This window comes from Anastrepha obliqua, chromosome 4 (genome assembly GCF_027943255.1).
Source record: "Anastrepha obliqua isolate idAnaObli1 chromosome 4, idAnaObli1_1.0, whole genome shotgun sequence".
Lineage (NCBI taxonomy): Eukaryota > Metazoa > Arthropoda > Insecta > Diptera > Tephritidae > Anastrepha > Anastrepha obliqua.
This window is the reverse complement of record NC_072895.1, coordinates 99,506,985-99,525,942: the sequence shown is the minus strand read 5'-3', so window position 1 is coordinate 99,525,942 and position 18,958 is coordinate 99,506,985. Positions and strand designations below refer to the sequence as shown.

The following is an 18,958-nucleotide window of genomic DNA, read 5'->3' as shown; positions in this document are numbered from 1 at the left end:
CACAGCCATGCTGACAGCTGCTGCAGCTACTGCTGCTGTTTAAGTTATTGCTTTGTTGTTGATGGCAAAAATTGTTATCACCCTGCATGTTGTTGCTACAATTACAATGACTATGACTATCACTACTAGCCAAATTACAATTATGAGCGTGTGTGTGCGAATGCGTGTGTTGGTGCTGCGCATGCGCCACCGCCGCCACTGCTGCCACCGACGCCGACGCGGACGCCGACGCTGACGTGGCTGACAGCTGTGTTTGCGTTTGCTGCGCTGCACTATTTGGGGCATTAGTGGCATTTGAATATGTTTGATGTTGTTGTTGTTGCTGTTGCTGTGCCGGCGATGACTGCTGTGCCGCCGAGAATGGCGGTGCTAGCGCAACTACAATGACTTCCACATCGTTTTCGCCGCCCATCGTATCGATATTGGGCGGCACGTGTTGCGGACTTGGCGTCGTGTGTATTTGATCACCCACCACAAAACCATAAAATTTGAGCACGTCCAGCTTGCACATGGGGCACGTGCGGTGCTCAATTAGCCACGGATCGATGCAGTTCTTGTGAAATTCGTGCCTAAGTGGAAGTAGTTGGAGAGAAATTGTAAAAGTGTAAAGACATTTTCAGTTGACTAAAAACTGTAATTTGTAGCAAAATCTCATTTCTACTCACTTGCAGGGTAATACTCGTATGCAATCGGATGGTTTGTAGGCCTCAATGCAAATGGCGCAACAATCGCTGTCCATATCTTTTTCATCGCTGCTCTTGCCGGTTTTTGTGGGTATTTTCATGATCGCCTTTTTCGTGACCGAACACAATTGACGCTGCGGATAAAGAAATTTATATAAATAGGAATTATTTAAATGCAACTTAGATATTAAGCACAAGAAAGGGAGGTGTGAGCTGAAATCAAAGTTGGCGTACTGTGCGACAAAATGAGAAATATAAAAATAAAAACGGCTTTGAAATGGCAATTGTAAAAGATTAAGAGCTGTATAACATCGGAAACCTCACCGATTGGGCACTAAACGTCACATTTTTTTTACAATGTAAAGAAATCATAATAATTTGATTTCAAGCCGATCTGACTTATTTAAAAAAAAATCGCAAAAAACTATCAGGTCAGTTCATAAGTTCGTGCGTTTTTTAAAGGTGTTTTTAAAATTAATAAAAAAGATGTTTAAAGTATTTATTAATCAATAATATATTTTCCTTTATTACATTATTTACAATGTCTTCCCAACGTTTAGGCAAATTTTGAATTCCCTGCTCAAAAAATTGTTTGTCCTTTGAGCCAAAATACGCTTCGACATCATTTTTTATAGCTTCTTTTGAGGAGTAGTTCTTGTTACTCATATAGGATGAAAGTCCAGGGAAAAGGTGATAATCACAAGGTGCAATATCCGGAGAGTATGGTGGATGCGGCATTAGCTGCCATCCGTCCATCCATCAGCTTGCCTAATGTTTGCCTTGCGGTATGAGGTCTTGCGTTGTCGTGGTGAAACAAAACTTTGCGTCTATTCACTAAAGACGGTCGATTTTTTTTAAGTGCCTCATTTAGGTTGGATAGCTGATGAGAATAATAATCAGCAGTTATTGTCTGGTTTGGTTCCAGAAGTTCATAATAAACAATACCGGCCATATCCCACCAAATAGACAGGAGAATCCTCTTGGGGTGAAGGCCATCTCTAGGGGTCGGTTCTGGTGTTTCATCTTTATCTAACCATTGGCGTTTGCGAACAGGATTATTGTAAAGGACCTATGTTGCATCACCAGTAACGATACGGTTGAAAAAACTTTAATTTTCAAGCCGTTGCAGCAGCTGAGAACACACATTTACTCTCTGCTGAAGGTTGGCAACGGAAAGTCTATGCGGAATCCATTTTCCCAGCTTTGAAACCTTTCCCAATTGAACCAGGTGCCTGTGAACTGTTCCATGCGATGAATTTAACCTCTGAGCTATCATATCGACTGTCAAATTTGGTTCAGCTGCCACGAATTCGAGCAAGGCGTCGGAGTTAAAGACTTCAGGACGACCAACGCGCGGGGCATCCTCCACGTCGCAGTTACCACTTCGGAATTTTGAAAACCACTTTTGCGCAGTCCTTACACTCACGGTATCCTCTCCGTGAACAGTGTTTATTTCTGCAGCAGCAGTTGTTGCATTTTTACCACTTTTATAAAAAAATACAAAATATGCCTCTTAGACGCGTTCGAAGATTCCATTTTATTTTTTAACAACACGTACTTCTATCCGCGATTAAAATCACTTGTTGAATGCACAATATATTATATCAAAGAAAATATAAATAGTTCCGTTATATTCCGCAAATAATTTTTTGTATGCAAAAATCGTACAAAAGTGAAATAAGGGAAAAAAGCACGAACTTATGGACTGACCGATACTTTTGCCATTAATATTGTCTTTGAGAGTTTATAATGAAATTTAATGCCTCATATTTTTGTGAAACATTTGTTTTTATTTTTTAACCGTATTGGTAATTTCGACCCGTTTTTTTTTTAAATCTGAAAAATATTAAGTTTGTAGGGTCGATAGACGGGTTAAAATTCTTCACAAAAATTATCCTCAGAAAATTTTAGTAGAGGTGCTCTCAAACAAAAACAGTGTGCGATAACAGATAAAGGGTGATCAGATTGAAGGCACTTATTTCAATAAGGTTTTTTTGAAAGATCGTGCGTTACTACTGCCAAACTAAATACATAATTTTTTCAGTATTCATTGGCACTTCATCATGGACAAGCTTACGCCTCAACAACAAATTTACAATTCGTATAATTCTATTACGAAAATCGACGCTCTGCGATCTTCATCGTGCGCACAGGCCAACTTAGCGATGTTCAGCGATGAGGCCCATTTTTGGCTTAATGGCTACGTCAATAAGCAAAATTGACGTATTTGGGCTGAAGAGCAACCCGAAGCTATTCAAGAGCACGCATTTTTACCCATTGCCCAAACAATTGTGTGGTGCGACGTATGGGCTGCTGGAGGAATCATTGGCTCATTTTTCTTCAAAGACGAAGCTGGCACCAATGTAATAGTGAATGGCGAACGATATCGCGCCATGATGAACAACTTTTTGATACCGGAAATTGAAGCCCGTGATCTCCACAACATTTGATTCCAAAAAGACAGCCCATACTTGAAATAATGGATTTACTGCGTCGTCGTTTCGTTGAGGAATTTAACTCTCGTCTCGAACGAGAGGTGGATTGACCACGAAGATTGTGTGATATTACACCTTTCGACTATATTTATTTGTGGGGTATGTAAAGTTTAAATGCTTTGTGGATAAACGAGCTTCGATTGAGGTATTGTAAGCCAATATTACTAAAGTTGTTCACCAGATACCGGCCGAAGTACTCCAGCGAGTCATTCAAAATTAACGTTCACGGATGGCCGAATTATGGCGCAGTTGCGAGCATTATTTGAAAGGGATTATCTTTAAAAAGTAAATGTCATGAATGGTTCTACACAAAAATAATAAAGATTGCCCCCAATCAATTTGAATTTTTTTTTTTAATTCAAATTGCGATACCTCTAAATTGATCACCCTTTACAAGTACGCCAATAATTTATGTCCAACACTATTAAACCTATCGTACTCACTATGTTCACTCATGAGTTATAATACTACAAATATGTAAAAATGTATGTAATAATTAAAAGAAAAATTGTGCCCTTCAAGGACCAAATGGCAGTTAGTTCCATGTTCTACAGCTTTTCCTCTCTCCTAATTGCCATTTCACATGCTTGCCTCTGCTTGGCTGCTCAACCCTTGCTTATTACTTATTCGAAAATACGAAAAACCGACAAACTGCAGCTTAGTAAACCGCAAATATTTTAACTTTTCAGAGAACTTACCGATTGCTGGTCCTTTGTTTGCAGATATCTAAAGCGTTGTATGTAGTAGAATAGCAGCCAGACCAGCGAAATGACCATTAGCACGATGAAGGAGATGGACACGAAGAGCACTGAGGTTCTACGAAGTACATGCAATAAAATTTGTAAAAAAATGGTATACAAAGTTTTTGATATTTAAGCGCATAAAATTCCTTTTGTTATATAAAATTCTTAAAAATTTAAGAATAAATATTTGAAGAAAATTTAGTGAGAAACAAATTAGAAGTCAACATATTTACAAAATTACATAAGTAAATAAAATTGAGATATATTTGTAGTAAACTGTGATAATCAAGGCTTGAGCCTCGTAAAGTCATAACGAAGATATTTAAGTAAAGTGTGGTTAAATTTCAAGGGCCGATGTTGAATGTGAACCACACCTAAACGCCAAGTTTTTTTCTACATTACATTTCACATTTTTCAATTTCAGACTAACTCAATTTGAACTATTGAAAGATACATAATCAAGCAAGGCGTTAAAGTTATTCAGGCTTATTATGAAAACGGGCGTTCAAATCAAAATGCACATCGCGCACTTCATCTTCAGTCATGAGGCACATTTTCACCTCAGTGGATTCGTCAATAAGCAGAATTTCCGCACTTGTGCGAATGATAATCCAAGAGAGAGATTGCCGAAAAACCAATGCATCCACAAAGCGTGACTGGTGCGTGGTGCGGTTTATGGGCTGGCGACATCACTGGGCCGTATTTTTTCCAAAATTCACAAATTTCACTTACTGTGAATAGTGTTCGTTATCGTAAGATGATAACGAACTTTTTATGGCCCGAATTGGAAGATATAGATGTGGACGATATGTGGTTTTAACAGGACGGTGCCACTTGTCACACAGCTAAAGAAACAATGGCTATTTTGCGCGAAAAATTTGATGGCCGAATAATCTCACGTCGCGGCGATGTCCATTGGCTGCCAAGATCATGTGATTTGACCCCGTTGGACTTCTTTCTTTGGGGTTATTTGAAAGAAAAGGTGTAAGTCGATAAGCCAGCAACAATTCAAGAGCTAAACGATGAGATAATTCGGCAGATTAACGGCATAGAACCTCAATTATGCCTCAGCGTCATCGAATATTTGGACCATCGAATGGAGGTGTGCCGCCGAGGGCGCGGCGGGCATTTGGCCGATATTTTGTTCCATACGTAATTGAGCCATACCAATATTATCATAATAAAGAGAAATTTATAATAATTTTCTAAAAAAATTGTATTTTATTCAAAATCAACACCGGCCCTTGAAACTTAACCACACTTTATATTTATAAGTATTTAATTTTTCTTAAATAAAAACAACATTCAAAGCTTAAAACTGTGTTAATATGTAAAATAAAAATGTATAGAATTACATATAAGTATATAATTGCGATTTTAAGGTAAAATATTTTTGGAAAAAATTTTGTGATTTCAAAAATTCACATTTTGAAAATATAATAATAGTTTTTAAATATATTTTTACTCCCGCATATTTCTTTGCAAATATTTTAACGCAATTAATTTTATTTCTTATCATTCTTTTTTTTGGTTTTTGCTATAAAAAACGTAAAACTGCCTGCTATGTTTTTTACTAGTCAATTTCTGCAAAAATTCGTTTCTGTGAGTTTTTACCCAAAATGCAAGGAAAATGCAAAATGAGGCGAAAAATATACGAGAATTTATTTATTTAGCCGTACAGGCCTCTCTTAAGCGCAAAAAATAACGTCACCGAAAAATTGGCTGACGCTTTGCTTATGCAGATTTTAAGTCTTGAGCGACACTCTACATTAAAATTGTGCAAAAAAAAGAGAAAAAAAGTCGTGAAAAAAACTGATCAAAAATCGAAATGTAATCTCTATTGAATTATATTAGCTCATTTTTTTCTGTTTTTTTTTTTGTTTTTTGAAAACAATTATATGCAAACATTTTTTGCGCGCACTGTATTGATATATTTTTTCTGATTTCTTATTATTATTCAATATTATTTTCAACTTCAAACAATGCATGAACTCGGATATGTTGTAGAACTGTATATCGCATCGCACTACTACATAACTAATACATTGTTTTGTATTTATGTATGTATGTAACTTTGTGAACAACTTTTGCAACTCAACAAACGAGAACAATACTACGAACTTACTTTTTTATGATCTACAACATATCCGAATTTCATCCAAAATGCAGGCGGCTACCCTGTACGATTTTCTTGTAGTATCTAAAAATAGCGTAAGGAAAATGCATATATATATACATAGATATATCGAAATAATACATTTCAAAGGAAGAAAGAGACACTGTTAGGAGTTCGATTTGTGGTAGCAATAACAATTTTTTGTTTTTTTTTGTAAATCCGTAAGGGTATAACTTTGTTTTGTTGAAAAAGTATTTATAAAAACTTAATTTCATACATACATAGAATATATTTGATGTGATTATATTTGTATACTTTATTGAAAGTAGACAAATTATAACAATTTTTAAAACAATAAAAAGAACTAAACCTCCCAGTGAAAGGAACAGTAAGTAAGGCCTTGTTTGACATCAATCATTTCATTGTTATGCTGTTTCTCTTATAAACTAAGACTGATCTCACCGCCATCACAATCAAAATGCTATAGATGGAGCAGTACAAGAAAACCTTTGGGGTAGAAGAGACACTTCCGTCATATTTTTCGCGTATAGTAGGTTTAAAATCCCTAATGCATCATCAAAGTTATGGTCGCCCCAGTGGTATGTCATGGGACCAAAAAACTCCCCTTCGCTTGGAATCGTCGCCCCTCTGGAACCGATGCGCATTACTTCAGAGTGGCGTTCCATATTTTTCATTACAAAGCTCTACCAAGTGTATACCTGTGAAGTGTGAGTTTTAGCTATTAGTCCATAGATGTCGCTAGGAGTATTTTTAAACTTTCCCAAATGTCTTGTTTTTTCGTCTGTCATCTGTCAACAATATTCAGTTCATTGTTTCTTACGTTTCATACAACAATGCATTTTTGTCGCTCTTAAAAATATCGAATTTCGTGCCTTCAAACTATATTACGATTTGCGCACATCGAAAAACCACTTGTGAAATGCTGCTCTCCCGGTTCAAAAGGAAATCTTTTTTGCATCGAATCGTTACGGGTGATGAAAAATGGGTGTATATCTCCAATCCCAAGCGTAAACGATCATATGGTCCGCTCGGCCACAAGCCAAAAACAACGGCCAAACCAAATCGCTTCGGCCGCAAGGCAATGCTGTCGGTTTTCTGGGATCAGCGTGGTATGATATGGTACGAGCTATTAAAACCAGGTGAAACAGTTGACGGTGCACGCTACCAACGACAATTGGCCGATTTGAACAGAGGTATTCACCGAAAACGCCCAGAATATGCCGATTGGTGTCACAAAGTGATTTTTCTTGATGACAATGCACCGCCACATCGAACAAGAGCAACCCGGGAATTGGTGGAGACGTACGATTGGGAACCGCTGGTGCATGCGGCTTACTCACCAGACTTGTCGCCTTTCGATTATCATTTGTTTGCATCGATGGGCCACGCACTTTCCGAGCAGAGCTTTCTCACGAAGAAGCCAAAAAATGACTCGAGGATTGATTTGGGGCCAAAGACGGCCAATTTTTTTGGCGCGGCATCCACAAATTGCCTGAGAGATGGAAAATATGTGTCGCTAGCGATGGCTACTATTTTGAAGATTAAATTTGTAACCATATTTTGTTAATTAACGTTGGAAATTAAAAAAAGTCTCATTTCATAGGCCTATTCTTATGTGTCGGCAGGTCCGTTTCTTCATCTAGAGTATATTTTCCGCGAACCCACTAATGATTTCCCACTTTCCATCGTTGCTTAGCATCTTGTCGATTGCACCCTCGGTGGTTACATGACCGACTGCATTCGTGCGCATTGGAAAAAAGTGTTTTCAACGTCATCTTGAATACGACTGCATCACCATATACGCATGCAGAAAATTCGTTTTTCCTTGTTTTGAGCAAGTATTTCTGGAAATACATACCTTTGCCTCTACCAAATTTCCTACTGTCCATGTAGCGACATCTTTTATTAGCCTAGCCGCCCATCTGCCTCGAGTTTCTGCAGGTTTGCTATTTCTTTCTTCCATTTTCTTGTTCTTTAACTCCCATGGCATTTGCCTTTCGAGGGCAAGTAAGTCATCGGTATTGAAACGCTCATCACTTGAACAGCTGGCCCTGATTCTGTGTAGTAGGCAGACACAACTCTAAGAGCTCTCGTTCGTTGTACCGATGCTAGGAGCTTACGCCGGTGATTTGTTCTTAGCGCATTTGCCCACAGTTCAGCTCCGCATGAGAGAATGGAAATCGTGGTAGCCATCATTATTTTCCTGCTTCCTTTGGGTTGGTGCGGCTTCCTATGCTGCTTGTTTTATTAGGGCCCAGAAAGTTAGTCTTCGGTCTAGTCTTATCTGTAGGTACTTTAAAATCCGTTTTTTTGGTTGGCGTGTTGGAGTTCACATGCTAACTTCTAGTGGAATTCTGCTTCTTGATTATGTAGAAGTATTAACTTCGTTTTCCCTGTGCCTAATTTGAGGCCACGTGAATCTAGCCACATTTTTGTCCATAACATGACTTGGTTAAGTTTTCTATGAGCTTCTTCTAAGTTTCGTGCTGGGATGATTGCTGCAATATCGTCACCGTATCCGATTAAAAATGAACTATCGGGCAGTTCCATATTAAATATATCGTCATAACTAATGTTCCACAAGTTGGAACCAAGCATTGATTCTTGTGACGCGCCGGATATGACGTTTGTGCATACATCGAGAGCCCTCCGGCGTTTGATAGAGGAGTTTGCGGTCTCGTAAATAATTCCTCATTATGTTCCGGAATTTTGGATCTTTCCTCTAAGGCGACGACTATAAGCGGAGACTCTGAAAGCGATCCACAGCCTAACAGAAGTTAAGAGTGAAACGCACAAATATTGTTTTACTGAATGAATGCTTGGAGTAATCTTACGAGAGTTACTCATAGAAGATTCAACCGACTTAACATTTATTGGAAGTCGAGCTGTTTCTCAGTTAAACCTATAGGCGATTATTTCTACTCGTAAGAACTCACTACCGAGTTTTATACATACAATTAATGCTGTAATTCTAGGTAGGTAGGTTACATGCCAAGAGTACCGTGGGAAAGCTTCACGTAACAATAGAGTGCCGTTTTGATACTAGAATGTAAACCACCACCTGCGAAAAATTACAAAACAGGCAGGAAAAAAACCATCTGCAGCCATCCAGTGCTTCTCCGCATGAGTGCCGATCACCCAGTGACCGGTGAACACCACTATGAGTTTGAAAATTGAATGGCGAGGGATTCTCAAAGTTTTAGCACACGATAAGAAAGAACTCCATCTGCCTTGCGCTTTTTGAGAAAAACATTGTGCAGTTTCTCTTTAACAACGGTCAGGGGACCGCGATATCTAAGATGGAGGCAACTAAAAACGGTTCCAGGAAGGCTCATCGTCAATTTTATTTCTCTCTCTGTTCCTATCCCATGGAATCCAGATAAGACAAATGTTTCATGCACGTTCGAGACGTTTGACCTACTCCTTCTACGGGAGTTAACCAGAAGAGAGCTGCAATATGGCGACAACAGAACCTTGCTCGCACGCAGCTTGACTGTCGCTGAAATTCTATTAAAATTTAAATTTTTACTGAATTTCAATTTGAATACCATTCTTAAATTCGACAAACTGCCACTTTGCACGAAATTTTAAATAAGAAATAGAATTTAAAGAGCGGTGAAAAAATGTTGCTAGCATCATGTTGGCAACATGTAGCGCGCTTTTTAACAGGCTGAACAGAGGACAAATTTGTAGTGAAATTATTGTGAAATTTAACACATACTTCACGATTAAGAATTGTATGTGGATTTTGACCACTATTCCACGTGAAATGGAAACAGAATACTACCCCCTTTAGGCTCTTGGTATGGACACAGAGAGTCAAAACCATGAGCAAGAGTCCGAACCATTTGCCTATGGTAGAGTGTTTCCCATTTGTAGCAAAATAGTCCTTATGTACTCGAATAAAGTTTTGTTTTTAGATAATTGAAAACATTCAAGTCGCTTTTCGAATTTTTAATTTTTTGAGTTATACCGTTATTTCGGCAAACGATATGTATTTATCTAAGTACCTTAAGCTGCCAACAATAGAAAATCACTTGTCTGTGGTACTAAAAGTTTTTATTTGTTTTTTTTGTATTGTTTTTTTTTGGTTTTTTTTTTTTGTTTTTTTTTTTGTGGTTGCACACTTATTCTCGTAAGAGACTTTGTGCACATTTATCTAAGCACATAACATATAATTGCCTTGTAATGTTTTTCATGAAAATGTGCAAATAAAATTAAGCTATTAAGCAAAACGTACATATGTTTGTATGTGTGCCGCATGTAAATAGGCAATTCATTGTCGTGATTCAATTACGAATAGCTATAAGTAGATAACTACAATCGTCGCATGGCTATGGCCGGTTCAAGAAACATCCATATTTTGCCGCAATAACAGAAGTCGCAAAATCGCATTTTAAAGATACGAAAAGTAAACGGTAGCGACACGCTTTGTTTGCAGTTTTTTACGTTTTCTTATTTTGTAAACATCGCACATACATTCGTGTATGTATGTAGGTAATTATGCATATCGCTACAGTGGGTGGCTAGTGCTAAATTTTTTTCATTGCCAAAAGTAACCTTGTGCGGCAATGGGCCAGTAAATATTTATGACGCACGTGTAAAGTGACTGACTAAAAGAAGTGGACAGAGACAGATAAAAACAAAGAACAATAAAAAAATATCTAACCAAAACAAGTAGGCAAGTACTCGTAGATACATGAAAAACAAAAAAAAAAACAAAAACAACCAGATAACAGGAGCTAACCGAATTTTGCACATTCTTCTACTGATATGCATACAAGTACGCAGGCAAGTGCGGAGAACTACGTTCCGCTATGCTATTGCATGGTATGACAGGTGTGCTGCGCTGAGCTTAATGCCCACAAGCACGTAAAAACTTTGCCAGCTGTATGTCAGTTTGAGCAATTTAGACTTAGACACATTCATTTTGCCTGATTTGCCACTTGCCACTTGTCGCTTGTCACTTTGTAGACAGTTAAAAAATGAATGAGAATTTGTTCTCTAATACCACAAAACGACTTTATGCTAAATCCACACCTAATCTTTATTATGGGCAGTAAAAATTCAATTTATTTAGGTATCTAATGCTTGTGCTGCGGCATTCACCTTATCAAAACAACAACGACAGTCGAGCATTTTTGCATGTAGACCATAGAGATTACCCTACAGGAAAAGCTTTAAGCAATCAGCAGATATGAAAAAAATTGCTACTTGATATTAGATAAGATTATAAAGGAATTGCGATGGGATTATTATTTAAAATTTGTTCTTTACAAGGTCGTTCCGGTTTCTTTCGGACATGAAATCACAAATAATTTTGGTGTCAAACATTTCCTGAGGCTTGGTACAAGAATTAACCACTGAAATGCATATTTTTTGGAACCTTTTAATCAACCATAATACTAAATTAGTAATAAGTTTGCGTTTCTCATGAAGTGTCTGTCAAAATCCAAACACATTGGATTATCATGAAATATGCGAGAAATTTCATATGTGTCTCACGACAAAGTGTCATAGTACTCTATCAGTTCACGCCGTGAAAACACCGTGCAAAATGCCAGCAACATTTTAGTACAGTTCAACAGCTCGTGTGCGAGTGAAGTGCCCGAGTACGAGTACTCCGAAGATATGGAACTTTCAAGCGAAACGTCTTCTCAAAAAGTGTATGCAAATTTTCTTTAAATTTTTTTATGTCAATGTATATGTATGCTACTTTGTTTAAAACACTTTTCTTACCAAAATTCGCCTATTGCTTCTGTGGCGATGCTCATAAATTACGTTTCTTCTCATGGGACAATCAGTGTTGCTAGCAACATTTTACGGTAAGTCAAACGCATGTTGCTGGCGAAATTTCGCCACTGAAAAGATACTAGCCTTTACGTTGCATTTGATTTCTATAAAATATTATAAACATTTTAGGACATTTCATAAGCCCTATGACATATGCAGCGATATGTTCGGCAAATGAAATGATAAAAAGAGGTTATCTGTAAAGTCGGTTTACTGACGATAGTTTAACGTGACAACGTCATAAGAAAATACTGATGGAATGGTTGCATTTTTCAAAAGAAAACTTTAGTTTTATTTGTATGATAGATATTTTGTATGGATATAGAGAAGGAGGTAAATGGAATCGCAATGGAATAGGTCAAGTTACATTTACACAAACGTGAAAAATGACGAAACATTTATCAAATTCATGAAAGATATGTTCAATTTCGATTGTGCATCAGACGTTAATAAGTCAACAACACTAAGAGGCAACATCATCGATTTGCCTTTTTCAAGACATATTACACTCAAAGCACTCCCTTTCATTTCTTATCATCGTCCTATTCTCAACAGAGAAATGGTTTATTACCATGCACACAGGAAGAAGGCATATGCAAATACGAATATGTGAATTTATATACATAACTTTGCCGAACGCGGGGGCCGATTGTGCTCTTTGTCGTTCGTTCCGCGCTCTCGCTTGCAGTTCAAACAAGGTAACGCCGCATGAACAAGGTAACGCCGCATGAGGAAGGCCACTTCGCATTTTTTGGTGCGTGCAGCCGCCTACATCGAATTATAAGACGTTATCACGTCAAAAAGCCCAACATACTTCATACTTAAAGGCGGGAAGGAAATTAAACGCAACTAGCCTAAAAAAATCACGACTTATTCAAGTGGTGGTTGTAAGAGTGAATTTTTTATAATGCGAAATATTTCGTGTGGCATAAAATTTTTTTTTGCTTATATTTATGAATTTATATTTTTATTTATTTATTTTTTTTTTTTTTTAATTCATTGCGTTATTTTATTTTTAAATTGAAAAATAAATGCTGGCACAAATTTAAAAAAAAAAAAGGATTTTAAAACTATTATTTATGAAATTATTATTTTTAATTTTAATTTTTAATTATTATTATTTTTTATTCATTTTTCATTTCATTTATTATACCAATTTATAAGTACAATAGGATCATCAAGTGATATCTTAAGTAATTATAAAATTTAGTAAAAAAATATATATCGATGAAAAGCGTATGAAATGTCTTAAATTGCTCTTAAAAGGGTCAACAAATTATTGAAAAGAATAGATTTTATTCACTAGCTTTTTGTAAAATAATTTTTAGTACATTTAGAGAAAAATAATTTTAAAAAATATTCGTAATTTACTTTTTTTTTTTTACTTTTTAAAAAAAATATATACAACATTTCCAATTTAATGGGCAAATAAATATTCTAAAGAAAGGTCTTAAATTTGCTGAAATAAAAATAAAAATAGGCGTGAAAGCGCCTGAGCAGCACAAAATGCTCTTGCTAGTTATTAAATTGTCCCAAAATAGTTAACTAATGGCCAAAAATTTGCTCCCAAAGAGCTTCAAAAATCGTTCAATTATTTATCTTTCATGTACAGGGTGCTTTTTTAGAGCTTGAGAAGAACTTAAGAACTTATAATGCTAATACAAAACAGAAATAAATATTTTTTTTTATTATACTCTGGTAGCTAACTTCATGTCATTTTTATTTTTCATTTTCTTAATTTTTTTTATTGACAAGTGGAATTTATTAATTTATTTCTGTATGATTTTCATTTTCATTTATTGATGAATTTCAGGGAATTTTTTTAATATTATATACGGCATAAGGTCCGCTGCGGCTACGAGTTACCGATTCATTCGATCAGTCCAATTTTTTTACTAGCATATAATAATAAATCTTAATGAGTGAAAATCAGTAAAAATGCGACGCGATCGATTGTCATTTGGCTTCAATTCTTGCACGAGCTGTATTTTATAGCCACATAGGCCAAGATTCTTATGTAAAATTTTCCACAAAAAAAAAAAAAAAACAAAGGCCAACAAGTTGAGAACGACGCCGAGTCGACATTTCAGCGTCTTCCTCAACACTTCGCTCTATGAACTTCGCCAACAAATAAGATCGCGATAACAGAAATAAGGACCGATGATGCCGACAGTGCTCTATGAACTTCGCGAACATATTTATTTTTTTTTTCAAATTAATTTTCAACACAAATTAAAAAAAATACTTCCAACTGACTATTATCTACTCTTGCGGAGTTACCTTAATGAAAGTTATTTTTATATTAAATATCAGGACGAATGCTCTGATGTACTACGTATGGAAGCAGGTGTTCCCCAAGGAAGCATTTTGGGGACACTCTTATACATTATAGGTATATACACTTGATATACCCTGCCCAAGCTACGATAGCATGATTGCAACTTTTGCTGATGACAGCGTTTTAAAGACATCTAACAAAAACATAAATGTTGCCACAAATAAACTACAACAGCTACTTAACACAACACTGGATTGGTTCAATACATGGGGAATCGAAATTAAAACAGATAAAACTATCCAAGTAATATACACAAACAGAAAGTACGATCCACAAATATTGACCATAAATAATAAAGTCATTAAATATGATATAATGCGAGTAATTGATGCAAAGCTGACCTAGAAGAAGCATATACTTCAAAAGAGAAACGAAGTTAAGAACAGATTCAGACAACTCTACTAGCTACTACGAAACGGCTCGCGACTTTCACTTGGTAATAAATTGTTAATCTGCAAAACTCTTATAATTCCGATCTGGAAATATGGCATCGAACTATGGGTAACAGCAAGCAAATCAAACATTAAAATAGTGCAACGACTACAATCAAAAATCCTAAGAACTATCACAAACGCAGCCTGATACATAAACAATGACGTTCGTACTCAATGATATGAGACAAATGGAGAGAAGGCGAAAAAGCGAAAGCAAAGCACTAAATAGCTGACATTCCATAGTAGTAGATGTAGTAACTTTTCTTGTAGTAGTAGATTTAGTAACTTACGGCTGTGCTGTAGAACCACTTTCTAGATAAATTTATTTGGATGCAGGTGAACTGACGATACCAGACATAGAAACTTACGTTTCTGTGGTATGGACAGAGACATGGTGGGTGGGGGAGTACTGTTATGACAGGGGTGGCTCTCTCATCAGATTACCTAAACAGTGGGTTTGCATCAGGACAATAACGCACATTGAGCTTAGTGCTCAAACCGCCTCCCGACAAATACTTAACGGTTGTACCGGGGGATCTGTATTTTGAGGGTAGGAGGTTTAGTTCGGGTTAAAGTCCCACACTGACGGGGTTAGGCTTTCGATGCTTCCTCCTCGTAAAAAAAAAACATAACCAATGACGATATACACAGGGACCTCAAAATTAAATTTATGGAAGACGTCATTCGAGAATGCAGCACATGCAAGCATATTCACAGACTACTAACACACACAAACGAAGATATGCTGAAAATTCCACATTCAGAACTGCAAAAACGAAGACTAAAACGAATAACGCCGACAGCCCTAGCAGATACTTCAACACTTAAATAAACATCAACCTGTTCTACGTTTTATGTCATATAATTCTTATTTGCATTATCCCTCTTATATTGTAAAAAGAAATGTACTTTAAATAATGATTTAAGGTTACGCTTATATTTCCAGAATTGTTATAAAAATTACTAAGTGTCAAAAGTTGACAGATGTTATAAATTGGAAAAAAGAAATTCAACAATTTAGAAGCGTTGATCTGGCGTAAAACGATTCATGTTGACTTGCCAAACCTTACTGAACAGAAACGTCAACACAGTTGCAGCCATTCTCAGCTGTCAAATCATAGCTGTCAAATCATCGACCTCTATAGTTCCCATGCAGCAAAAAAAAAAAAATTCGATGTAAATAAAATTAATTAAATAAAATTCGAATCCTTTTTTTTTTAATAAAACCACGTTTTTTAGTTTTAAAAGATGTAACATTAGAAAGAGTTCTTAAGAAATTTTCTGGTTTTTTTTTTTTTTTTTAGATTCATTGCAGTCCCGAGAGCCACTGAAAATGCACTACAGATTCATCTAAACTTCATAACTTGCATTCGGTCTCGCCAACCAGCTATGACTTTGAAGCTTGAAAAAGCTATCCAGCTGACATAAGAAGCATTCGATTTCTCTGCGGGTAACTGAACGTTCCGACAAGCAGGTATGCAGGTGTGCACTCATATAGATATAAATACCTATATCTACGTCTATGGGCTACCAAATTAATACGTAAATTTAGTTGGCAATTTGATTGCCCACAATTTCAAGTTTTAAATTGGCATGCTACACTTAGCTATGCACATACATTTTGTACGGGCGTGCGTGCATACCATAAAATACTCGTACTACTGTACATTTTGCTTAAACGTATGCGCATTTCTCTATAACGGGTAGTGCAAATGCGAGCATCTTTTTGAGTCATACCTTATTTGAACACTGACAAATACTGCACGCCCAAAATTTGTACTGTCAGTCGGTATTATACCTCAGTGACACGAAAGAGAACTCTTCTTATGCGTAAACCAAAAATTTTGAAATATTGCAAACTTATTTTCAAAGTGAGAGCTATTTAGGCAACAAATTGTGCATTTACTTCTAAAAAGATTTGGATAAGAAGTAAATGCATTTAAGATTGACGAGAAGTCAATGCATTTGCTGGGAGTAAAAGTTTACTGTGGTGGTCATCATTATTCTACAGGGTTGCCCATATTCGACGGATCTTCAGCCATTTCGATGACTCTTTGGGCCCATTCCAATCGACGAGGCTTGTCCGCAGGCAACAATCTTTGCGTCAATTGAATCCTATACGGCAATAAATGCAAATCAATGCGGATAATTCGTTGTAAAGTGGTCCGAGCAATGCCCAACTGCTGAGAACGGCGATTTTGGGATGTCCTTGGCGACGTCTCAACACTGGCCCGTACAAGAGCAATATTCTCATCCGATCGCCTTGGTCGGTTTTGATTTGGATTAGAAACCTTTCGTACAAACGTTTAATGGTCTTCTTAGAATGGCGCACTTTTCACATTATTTAATTTTTTATACACACGTTGAGTTTTCACAATTGACTTCTTTTGTTGAATGTAAATTTCAACAATTTGGGACGCTCGCGTAGCGTGTACTGTTCCATGGTAAAAATCTGCTTGGACTGACGCATCCAACGCGGTATGTCATTAAGCGATCTGATGTCTCTGTCAAAAGATACATGGTTGCCAGATGGGCCCGTCGAATATAACAACCCTGTATTTGTTGTTCGAATATGTAGCTGGAAATGCTAATCCAGCTAACGAGCTGAAACTGAAGATATAAACTTGAAAGTTATTTGGTTTCAGCAGGCTAGCTCGCCTTGTCATACAGTCCACTAAACTACCACTATTTTTTGCACAATAAGTTCAGTAGCCGTGGTGACAGGCAACTTGATGATGCCAATTGGCCTCTACCGAGCTGCGATCTAAATCGGACAACTTTTTTTATGGGATAAGGTTGAAAATCGGTATAGTACGGAGAATTAAAACACGACTCAGACTCTTAGGGCTTAAAATACCAAAAACCGCTCATGAGATAGAGCTAGAAATTGCAAAAAATTGAAAGCAAAAGAGGTTGCCACGTCACTGCTTGCGTTGACGATTTGGCAATCGCGGTTAAAACCTCGTATTACGCACTGGCTTTACACTTCGGTAGTTCGGCCTATTTTACTACATATATGGAATAATCGCGTGCTGGCCATCAACTCAAAAGGCAATTTATAAGAAACTGCTGAGCAAAGTCTAAAGAACTGCGTCTTTAGGCATCACCAGCGTTTTAACACGTTCACGCCGGCGCGTACCACCGGTGGCTCGCACAAGATTGCTTCATGAGGCGGCGTGTACCAGCGGTGGCCCGCACAAGATTGCTTCATGGGACGGCGTGTACCACCAATGGTACTTTATTAGACGGCACCTATGAGATGAGAAGCCATAAACGACTACCCTTATGAAAAAATTTCGTTTTGTATAACCTGCAATCGCTTCCGATAGAGCGAAAAGATGTAAACGTTGCCGTCTGTGGGCGAAGACCATGAATAACAGCGCCGGCGGGAACGTGCTAAGGACTACCACAAATAAAGTGCACGAGGTGCTTGCTCTAAATCTGATAGGAAAACAGATGGTCGCCGCTTCAGCGCTTAGACTTAATAGTATGGCGCTATGGAAGACCCGGCGATTCGGCCACGCCTCAATTCTACATACTATGAGTAGTTGTAATCAAGAAATCGATTACTATTTCCCTAAACCCACCTTCGGCAGACGCTTCAAGACTAACATCACGTCAAGAAGCGAGTGGCAAACTCAATGACCATGCAGAAGAGGGTAAATTAATTTATATACGGATGGACCCAAGCTGGAAAATAAAGTAGGCTTTCAATTTTTTTTTTCAAAAGAATTAGAATTAGAATTGTCTGTCCGACTTCGGGTCCAACGTAGCGTCTACCAGGCAGAAGTCTAAGCTATAAAGAAGGTAACTGTGTACCGTAACAAAAACTAAGATAATATCTTCTCACTACGATAAATATCTACCAGGCGACCATCAAATCAATGGAGACAGTTGTAATAAGATCAAAGTTTGCGCAGGAATGCCTGGCTGCTCTAAATGATATTAGCATCGTCTTGAAGATAAGCCTTATATCGGTTCCGGGACTTAGAGAGAGATATTGAAAGAAATCGCAGGCCGCTTAGCTAGCCACTGCTTGAAAACAAATGCAGTATTGGAATTCCTATGACAACTTGCAAATTAAGGACAAAAAATAATATTCTCCAGGAGACCCCAATAGGTCATGGAGAGAAAAAAATATAATACGTGGTCAGGCGAAAAAAAGAAATAAGAAAAGGTCAGGGGAAAATTGCTCAATCTCTCAAAAGACAACATCTCGAAGGTCGTGGCTTGTGTCACCGGTCATTGGCTGTTGGGTAGACACTCTTCTAGACTGGGAGTATTTTCGCATGAATACTGCAGAAGTTGTAGAGACGAGGGACGGGAAGAAACAGT

General features: G+C 37.2%; 1 protein-coding gene across 4 annotated transcripts in view; it reads right to left on the bottom strand.

Moving 5' to 3' along the window:
• Positions 1 to 18,958, bottom strand: part of LOC129243880 (E3 ubiquitin-protein ligase goliath) — a 236,105-nt gene that overhangs the window by 20,432 nt on the left and 196,715 nt on the right. For all 4 annotated transcript variants that reach the window (XM_054881287.1, XM_054881288.1, XM_054881289.1 and 1 more), the window contains 3 exons: positions 3,877 to 3,994; positions 666 to 817; positions 473 to 569 (listed from right to left, as the gene is read on the bottom strand). In XM_054881287.1, the coding sequence (XP_054737262.1) occupies positions 473 to 569; positions 666 to 817; positions 3,877 to 3,994 (367 nt within the window). The remainder of the gene's footprint in view (positions 1 to 472; positions 570 to 665; positions 818 to 3,876; positions 3,995 to 18,958) is intronic.